Here is a 10,386-nt window from a genome sequence, read left to right as displayed (position 1 = left end):
CCTGGGCCGTTTGCTTGGAGAGATGTCCAAGCGCCGTCGTGAGTCGTGACCCTCCCGGGGTTCAAACCTAGCCCTGGCCGAACACGTCCCCTCTTCCTCGCCGGAGCCTATGTGCCAGACGCCCATATGGAAATCTCCGTGCGCACACGCACACAGCAGCACCTAACCAAAGCGCAGCGTTTTGGAGAGGCCAGGCAGTCCGCTGCAGCCTGCAGGAGTTCCGTTGGGGGTGTCGCCTTTCGCATTGAACCCTCTCTCGATTTGCTCGGCTTCCTCTCTGCCCGCCCCCTCCCCGAAAGAAGACAGGGGCAGGCCCTTCGTTGAGTAGAAAGGGGGATTTTGGGGGGGCTTTTATTCCCCGCCCCCCAGGAGGAGGAGGAGCAGCAGCAGCAGCAGAAGCAGCAGCGCCGCCCTCCTTTGCGCGCCGGGGGCCTCCTCCTCTGGCGCAGCGCGGGCAGCGGAGGCGCCGACGAGGCGAGCCGAAGGGCGCTGCTTTGCAGAAGGGAGAAGCCGCCGAGACCCTTTCCAGCGCCTGGGAAGAACTTTCCGCCCGGCCGCCGCCGCCTCTCTCCCTCCTCCGGGGGGCGGCGATGCGGGGCCGCCGTGCCCTTGAATGGCGCGCCTCCGCCTCCTGCTCCTCCTCCTCTGCTTCTCTCCTTCGCCCCAGCCGCGCCTGAGCGAGGGCTTGAGGAGGATGCGGCTCCTTCTGCGAGCGAGACCTTGACGGAGCTCGGCTTCCCAGCCCCCTTTCCGCCAGCATGGGCTACACGGACCCCACTTCCAGCCGGGATCTGCTGGGGAACCGAACTTTGCTCTTCATCTTCATCTGCGCCTTCGCCGTCGTCACTCTCCTGCAGCAGATCCTGTACGGGAGAAACTATCTCAAGAGGTACGAGAGGAGTTTTCCTCGCTGTGTTTTGGGGAGGGAGGGAGAGAGGCGGGCGCGATCCTGGGGGTAAACGAGTTGGGGGCGGGGGTCGCAGATTTATTTATTTATTTTAAAAAAAACCCTCCTGAAAGTATGCAAAAATTAAAAAAAGCTTATGGGACTTTCGGAACCAACCGTGCAAACAACCTCGCGCGCTCTTCCCAAGGAGTGAGCTGAGCAGACTTTACTCCCGAGTTAAAACGTGAGCGGGATCGCGCCGTACGACTTGCCCGTCACCCTCTACATCCCGTAACTTAGGCAAAAACGGGCGCAGGTCTGGGGCCGGCTGCGAGGCTTGCAATCCTCTTCACAGGATTGAACCCAGCCAGCGGGACTGAGGAAGCGCAGAATAGGACTGGGCTGCCTTTGGGTTTGGGCTTGTGGCTGCACCAACCCACTTGCGCCAGATCCGGAGCGGTGCTGGTTCCTTAGCCTGGACGTGTGTTGGTGACTGGTGGCGGTTGTGTGTGTTGTAAAGCAGTGAGGCCAAATCGCCAAGACATGCAAGAGTTCAAGCTCTGTGGGATGCTGTGTGTTACAGATGTTTCAAAAGCAGGCATGGATAAGATATAAACACATTTCCTGGCTTAGTGTCGCTGTAAAAAACCCCTGCAGCCATTCTTTACCTTGTAAGTGCAAGGCTTTGCTCAGTTTGGGCTACAGGGCTGTTGGGAGATAAAACTTCTGCCTTTGGAGTCATAACTACAAAGTGTACAAAATGCAGCTGTAGGAGGGTACCAGATGCTAGGCTTTTAAATAAAAGTAAAGGTAAAGGGACCCCTGACCATTAGGTCCAGTCGCGGACGGCTCTGGGGTTGCGGTGCTCATCTCGCATTACTGGCCGAGGGAGCTGGCGTACAGCTTCCGGGTCATGTGGCCAGCATGATTAAGCCGCTTCTGGCGAACCAGAGCAGCGCACGGAAACGCCGTTTACCTTCCCGCCGGAGTGGTACCAATTTATCTACTTGCGCTTTGATGTGCTTTCGAACTGCTAGGTGGGCAGGAGCAGGGACCGAGCAACGGGAGCTCACCCCGTCGCGGGGATTCAAACCGCCGACCTTCTGATCAGCAAGCCCAAGAGGTTCAGTGGTTTAACCCACAGCACCACCCGTGTCCCCCCTAAATTAGAGTATGGATAATTTAGATTTGGAGCAGATCGAAAATATTGGAACACGACAGAGGACTGTGGAAGAGTCTCTTGCGTTTTTGCAACTACATCAGAGAGAAGGAAACCTAAGAATAAGGGGTCTTCCAGAATTGGAGGGGGAAGACCTGAAAGCTTATATTGTGAAACTATTCTCGACTTTTTGGGAGTTGGAAGAGGTAAACGTCTCAGCACGCATAGTGAAGGCCTTCAGATTTGGACCAAGAGGTTCCAGAGGAAAGAAAAGCACTAAAACAGTCAGTGACTGTTTGATTGTGCTACACGATAGGCACGACAGAGACTATTTTCTGGACTTACACTATAGAAACAACCTGGTGGTACAGCAGAATAAAGTAATTTTTTACAAGGACATCCCCAGATTCTTTTTAGATAAAAGAGCTCCTTACAACGACCTGGTGACGGAGCTAAGAAGAAGAAAAATCTCCTTCAGTTGGGAATTTCCAGAAGGCCTGGCATTTACGTTTGAAGGAAAAAAGATAAGAATAAGGTCCTTGGCGGATAAGCAAAAGTTCCTGGACAAGCATCTGGAACATTTCAAAGGAACTCCATTGGATCCAGCACAGCTCTACAAGTTTCCAGAAGTATTCCCACCACCGCCGGGACCACCAGGACCAAGCCAAGATCCAGAACAAGATAAGAAAGGACAGGCAACTGGAGGAGAGGAATAAACAAAGAAATGGCGCTCAAGTTAATGACTTGGAATGTTCGGGGATTGAACCAGAGACCAAAGAGACGCAGAGTGTTTTACAGCATAGAAAAGAAGAATTTGGATATAATATGTCTACAGGAAACCCACATAGTTCGGCGTCACAGAAGATTGCTACAGAACAAAAAATTAGGCCAAGAATTCATATCATCGGACAAGGTCAAGAAGAGAGGAGTAGTGATTTACGCAAAGGAGAAATATAGCCCAAGACAGCTATTTAAAGATGAAGAAGGGAGATACATCGCAATTGAAATTAATGTACAAGGCGAAAAATTTTTAATCCTGGGACTCTATGCACCAAATGATGGAAAGTCGATTTTTTACAAAAAAATCCATGACTTGCTGTTGGATTATTTGGACTATAAGGTAGTTTGCCTTGGAGATTTTAATGGGGCAGTTTCCACATTAATGGACAGATCCCAAAGAACAAAATTAACAAATGACGGGAAACTCCCAAAGACTTTTTTTGAAATGGTGGACAATTTGAACTTGGTAGATTCTTGGAGATTAAAAAATCCCACAGAAACAGAGGCAACGTACTTCAGTGAATCTCAGCAGTCATGGTCTAGGATAGACTACATCTGGATCTCGAATGAATTGGCTCCAAAACTACAAAAAGCAGAAATCGGTCCTAAAACGCTTTCAGACCACAATCCGGTACAGGTAAACCTAAAAATGATTTCCAAGGATTCTTTCAGATGGAGAATGGATGATGCATTGATGAGAGATACCAAGCTAGTAGAAAGAGCGGCGAAAAAGATGAAAGAATATTTTCAAATCAATTGGAACTCAGATGTGGAGAAAAGGATTGCCTGGGATGCAAGTAAGGCAGTAATGAGAGGATTCCTCATTAGTGAAAAGGCAAAAAAGAAGAAACAACAAAGTGCAGAGATGGAGAGATTGTTGAAATTAATCAAAGAAAAGGAAAAAGAACTAAGAGGACATCCTAGATGTGTTAAAATTCAAAAAGAAATCAAATACTTGCAATCCCAATACGCTAATATTATGAATCAAGATATCGAATGGAAAGTGAAAATGATGAAACAAAGAACATTTGAATCTGCAAATAAATGTGGAAAACTACTAGCTTGGCAATTAAAGAAAAGACAAAAGGCAAATGTCATCAGTAAATTGGTAGTAAATGGAAAAAATGTAGAGAAACCGGAGGAAATCAGATGGTGTTTCCAGAGATTCTATAAACAACTGTACAAGGAGGAGAAGATAGATGACGCAGAGATAGACCGATTCCTGGAGAAGAATGGACTGCAAAAGGTCCCAGAGGAAAAACTAATAACTCTCAACCACCCAATAACGACACAAGAAATAGAAGATGCAATAAATAATATGCAATTGGGGAAGGCTCCAGGACCGGATGGATTAACAGCAAAATATTACAAGACATTGAAAGACTGGCTATCACAGCCGTTAAGAGAAACTTGCAATAGAATACTAGAAGGAGATAGGGCACCAGAGACGTGGAAAGAAGCCTTTATCACACTGATTTTAAAACCAGATACTGACAAGACTCAAATGAAAAATTATCGTCCAATATCCCTTTTGAATGTGGATTATAAAATCTTTGCAAATGTTTTGGCTACAAGGTTGAAAAGAGTGTTGAAAGACTATATACATAGAGACCAAGCAGGTTTCTTGCCAGGAAGGCAAATAAGTAATAATACGAGGATCATTGTGGACATTTTAGAAAAACTGGAGAGAGACATAAACACAGATGCAGCACTATTGTTTGTGGACGCAGAGAAAGCTTTTGATAAAGTATCCTGGACATTCATGAAAAAGAATTTGGAAAAGATGGGAGTTGGAGAAAAATTTTTAAATGGCATAAAGGCCATCTATACAGAACAAAGAGCAAAAGTTATTGTAAACAGTGTGATATCGGAGGAGATCGAAGTAGAGAAAGGAACAAGACAAGGGTGCCCTATCTCCCCTTTACTTTTTATTACGGTCCTGGAAGTCCTTCTGAATATGATTCGGAAAGATAAACAGACAAAAGGAATTAAAGTGGGAGAGAAGGAATACAAATTACGTGCCTTTGCGGACGATCTGATGCTATCCCTGCAAGAACCAGAAGGCAGTGTCCCCAGAGCCTTGGAATTAATTGAACAATTCGGACTTGTAGCTGGCTTTAAACTAAATAAGCAGAAAACCAAAGTTCTAGGTAAAAATATGAGTGCAGAACAGATCCAAAGAATTCAAGAAGCCACAGGCCTTAATTTTGTCAAATCCGTAAAATATCTAGGTATCAATCTCACAAGTAAGAATTTGAACCTGTATAAGGACAATTATGAAAAACTGTGGATGGAGATAAAAAAAGACATGGAGATTTGGACAAGACTCAAACTGTCGTTAATGGGAAGAATAGCAGTGGTCAAAATGAATGTCCTACCAAGGATGCTGTTCTTATTCCAAGCCATACCAATTTTGGACAAATTAGACTGTTTCAAAAAATGGCAAAAGGACCTATCGAAATTTATATGGCAGGGCAAAAAGCCAAGAATAAAATTTAAGATTTTAACAGACTCTAAAGACAGAGGAGGCTTTGCCCTGCCGGACTTAAGGCTTTATTTTGAAGCTGCGGCCTTTTGCTGGTTAAAGGATTGGTTTAAATTAGAGAACGTGGATGTGTTGGACTTGGAGGGACACGATAATATGTTTGGTTGGCATGCATACCTTTGGTATGACAAGGCTAAAATCCACAGAACTTTTAAGTCTCATATTGTGAGAAAATCCCTATATCAGGTTTGGACTAGATATAAAGACTTGTTTGAGAGAAAGACTCCTAGATGGATCTCTCCAGTGGAGGCCAAGGCATATAAGAGACCGAATATGTCTGCAAACTGGTTAAGATATATGGACATATTGCAGCAGGAAGGGGACTCCTTTAAGCTAAAAAGCTATGATCAAGTAAAAAGTCAGGTCCCCGACTGGCTGCACTACTATCAGGTTTATGAAACATTTAAAATGGACAAAAAAATTGGTTTTCAAGTAGAAAAATCAAAACTGGAGACAGAACTGATAGAATCGAACTTTAAAAACCTTTCCAAAATGTATAATCTTTTGCTAGAGTGGCATACAAAAGATGAACTGGTTAAATCGTCAATGATAGATTGGGCAAAAGATCTCGGACATAATATTATGATGGATGACTGGGAGAGATTGTGGCAAAAAGGTATCAAATTTACTGCTTGTCATGGTTTAAGAGAGAATATAATGAAAATGGTTTATAGATGGTACTTGACACCAGTTAAGATTGCTAAGATGAATACCAAAATGTCAGATGTATGTTGGAAGTGTAAACATGCGAAGGGTACCTTTTTTCATATGTGGTGGTTGTGCCCAGTGGTTAGTGCCTTCTGGGACAAGATTTATAATGAGCTTAAGAAGGTAATGAAAGTTACCTTTTGTAAGAAACCAGAGGCATTTCTCCTGAGCATAACCAATGAAGAGATACCCAGTCAGGATAGAGTGTTTTTTATGTATGCCACAACAGCAGCTAGAATTTTATTGGCAAGAACATGGAAAGGTGAAGAGATACCAACGGTGGAGGAATGGCAGATGAAGATGATGGAATATATGGAACTCGCTGAACTGACCGTCAGAATCCGAGACCAGAGGGAGGGGAAGGCGTCGCAGGAGTGGAAAAAATTCAAAGACTATTTGGTTAAATCAGTTAAACTGAATATTTGAGCAGAATTAAACTGAACATCGGCTTTGGTAGATATGTGTTAGATATGAATGGTAAGGGGAATTGTTGTTATGTGAAAGATGTATATGTCAAAATATGTTAAGATAGGCTGTTAAGATAAGATACATAGTGATTGAGATATTTGACTAAGTGAAAGTTAAGTATATTAAAATTTGGGTAAAAGTGAATTGAATAATATATAAAGCTACCTTGAAGAAGTATATGTTTTTTGAAGACAGTGGAGGGAACGGGGGAAGTCCCCAAACAGAGAAGTTAGAAACAAGAAATATCCAAAGAAAGATATTGGTTAAGGTTTGTATATGTCATTTTTATGTTTTTATTGTTGTTATTGTTTTCAATGTTGATTATGTTTATTGTTTATTGCTGATTATGTTCAATGTTTATTGTGTTTTTTATTGTTGTTTATGCTATGTGTTGTTGTTATATTTTGTTCTCTTTTTTCTATTGGAAAATAATAAAATCTTATTAAAAAAAAAATAAATAAATTAGAGTAGGGGCAGCTTAACCCACCTTGCTGCACACTTTGGAGTCCTGCCACTCTGTTTTGGTTGGAGAGCTGGGCAGATGACCTGTGCCCTCAAGGCAGCCTTTGCTAGCCTGGTGGTGACCTGCAGATTTTTGGGGCTGGAGCTAATGGGAATCCAAAACACACTGCGTTTCAAAGGCTGCCTTAAGCCCCCTCTTTCCGTCCCACTAATCCAGCACTCTTGGACTACGTGGAGACAAAATGACAGTTCTCTCTCTCTCTCTGTGTGTGTCTGATTTAATTTGGCATTATATATATTTCAACAGCATAGATATTCCAAGCTTTACTGTGTGTTGAGGGCTGCAGAACAGCCTTGTTTTATCAGAATGACCTCAACCTGAGAAACTGCAAAGTTTGCTGCCTTGTTTCATATGCAGAGAATACACCCATCTTTTCCCCACTCATCTCCTGCTGCTCACTGGTGAAATGCTGTCACCCATTTCTTGCCCATACAGGTGTGTTTCTGTTTTGGGTCCTTTACTACTGCTACCATTACTGCTTATTATTATCTTTCCTCCAAAGAGCTCAAGGTAATTCTTTCTTCCCACAGCCACATTTTATCCACACAACAACCCTGTGAGGTAGGTTAGGCTGAGAAATAGTAATTCACCCAAGATCACCCAATGAGTTTACTGGCTGAGTGGGGATTTGAACTCTGGCCTCCCAGGTCCTAGCCTAACTCTCTAACCACTACACAACACTGGCTTTCCCACTTTCCCATTGTCTGTTCCATTACATGGAGTCTTTGCCAAATGGATGCTCTGTTGTTGTTGTTTAGTTGTTCAGTCGTGTCCGACTCTTCGTGACCCCATGGACCAGAGCACACCAGGCACTCCTGTCTTCCACTGGCTCCCGCAGTTTGGTCAGACTCATGCTAGTCGCTTCGAGAACACTGCCAACCATCTCATCCTCTGTCGTCCCCTTCTCCTTGTGCCCTCCATCTTTCCCAGCATCAGGGTCTTTTCCAGGGAGTCTTCTCTTCTCATGAGGTGGCCAAAGTATTGGAGCCTCAGCTTCAGGATCAGTCCTTCCAGTGAGCACTCAGAGCTGATTTCCTTCAGAATGGACGGCAAGAAGATCAAACCCATCATTCTGAAGGAAATCAGCCCTGAGTGCTCACTGGAAAGAATGATCCTGAAGCTGAGGCTCCAATACTTTGGCCACCTCATGAGAAGAGAAGACTCCCTGAAAACGCTCTGTACCTAAACATATTTTCTCATGTGAAATGCATGCATTGCACACTTCTGCCAGAATAAGTAAAAGTGCCTTCCTTCCTTCCTGCTTTCATGGAACTGAACCCCATTTGAACAGGTCAGCTTCCTTCTGAGTAAAAGCATGCATTGGCTTGGGCTAAATAGTCATGCAAATGAAGAGGATGTGTCAGGTTCCGAGCCCTGATCAAGAGAGAAATTATCACACCTGGGCACCATTGAAGTCAATGGATGTGTCAGTGATGAATTCAGCTGTCCCACTCATTTCAATGGGATGTGGGCTGCGATGGCCTTTTACTGAATTGGGATCGGCAAGTGTAAAAATTCAGTGAGTGTAATAATTAAATTGTGAAAGGGGACTTTTCTGAAAGGACAAATGGGGTCTAGGCATTCAGAGAATATAACACCAATCCTATGCCAGTTGCACTGGCTGCCTAATCATTTCCAGGCTCAATTAAAATGTGCCGGTTATGCCCTTTAAACAGTGGCGTGGGACGTCTGCTTTTCCCGTTTCGTAAGTTCATTAGTAATAATGAACGGGTGCCAATTGCAAATGCAGTATTAAGCAAGCTTGGCAGTTTCAACATTTTTAGCTTTGTTTACTAAATACAAGTAAAATAAAACATGCTACATTAGATCATTCTCTACTGGAGTATAAGTATTTCTCCATATGCAAAGGAAAATGTTCTGGAAAAAGTTGCAACACAGATTTTTTCAGAAAACCCACACCATTGCCTTTCAAGCCCTAAACCCAGCCTCGCCAATTTTGATGCCCTCCAGATGTTGCTGGACTAAAATGTCTGCAGTCCCTGACTGTTGGACATGGCGGCTGCTGGGAGTTGAAGTCTAAGAAGATGTAGAGTTCATCCCAAAGGCTACTGCTGCTCTAAATGTTTTGGGATCGGGTTGTTTGCAGGACCTCCTGCATCTATATGAATGCACCCAGGTGTCAAGATAATTCTTTGGGGTCTGGCTCATGAGCCTGCTGTCAGGATCCATCAGACTGGTGGGTGTTGGAGACAGGGCCTTTTCTGTGCTAGCCCCCCTGCATATGTTGGGAATTCTCTTCCAGAAGTTTGATCGGCTCAGTTTTTTGGACAGCTGCTAAACAGACCGCAAACACTTGCTTGTTCCAAATTGTGTTCTGTTAAAAGTGCGGTCGCTCTTAGCTTTTGAAATTGGCTTGGTTAATTTGTACATATTTCTTTTTTTAAAAAATCAGTTATTTTTTGATGGGCTTTCTTAAGTCACCTTGGGAGGGCTGCTTCTTTATTTAAAGTGGGACCCACAACAAAACGTTGCAGCATGGAGTTGCACAATTCAGCCAGCCAGCCAGCCGTTTCCTTTCCTAGGCTACTCCATTACGTTCCCACTGATTTTTCTCTCATTCCCGCCAAACAGTCATTAAACATCCTGAGATTTCAGTGAGCTGCTTTTGGCTCCCTCCCCTTTTTAGGATGTTTTTTTTAAAGGTCTTTTTTTGGCAGGTGACATATCCCTTATTGTAGCCACGGCCAACCTGATGTGCTCCAGATGTTTTCGACTGCATCTCCCATCAGCCACAGCCAGCATCTGGAGGGCAGCACATTGACAAAGTCTGCACTAGCACATATCAGCCCCCTACCCCTCCGAGAGAGATAAGGTGCCTTCAGCTTACAGCTCTCCGTCAAAGGAAGAGAGAAAGAAAGTCCTTTAGGAAACAGGTCCTTTTTAACCTTTCAAAAAGTGTTCCCCCCCTCTCACACCATGAGGGCTGGAACTAAAAATAATAATAAGGTTTTAAACCTGGGATTCTCAGGGAGCTGCTGGAAGCCCCAGTTTCTATTCTGTGTGATCACAGCTGTTCAGAAAGCTAGCATCGCCGAAGACAGCTAGTAGACGGAGATCTTGCACTCCTGCCATCCAATATTTTAAAGCACTGCTGAATCTTTGGGCGAAGCGAGGGCAGTTTACACAGGAGGAAGCCCTGCCTGGTATGCAGGATTCCTCTCTCTCCAGCCCTCTCCAGCAGCTGACGACAGTCCAATGGAAGGCTCCAGTCGTGCCGTGCACATTTAATCGTTCCTCTTTAAATAGCTGTAATTTAGGTGATTATGAAACCAAACATCTCCAGATGCGGCAGAGGC

General features: G+C 44.3%; 1 protein-coding gene across 2 annotated transcripts in view; it reads left to right on the top strand.

Moving 5' to 3' along the window:
* Window positions 1–520: 520 nt before the first annotated feature.
* ST8SIA5 (ST8 alpha-N-acetyl-neuraminide alpha-2,8-sialyltransferase 5) overlaps window positions 521–10,386 on the top strand; it is a 47,942-nt gene continuing 38,076 nt past the window's right edge. For both annotated transcript variants that reach the window (XM_033164426.1, XM_033164425.1), the window contains exon 1: window positions 521–889. In XM_033164426.1, the coding sequence (XP_033020317.1) occupies window positions 759–889 (131 nt within the window). In that variant the 5' untranslated portion in view covers window positions 521–758. The remainder of the gene's footprint in view (window positions 890–10,386) is intronic.

The sequence above is a fragment of the Lacerta agilis genome, chromosome 11 (genome assembly GCF_009819535.1).
Source record: "Lacerta agilis isolate rLacAgi1 chromosome 11, rLacAgi1.pri, whole genome shotgun sequence".
Lineage (NCBI taxonomy): Eukaryota > Metazoa > Chordata > Lepidosauria > Squamata > Lacertidae > Lacerta > Lacerta agilis.
This window is presented reverse-complemented; position numbering and strand designations above follow the sequence as displayed.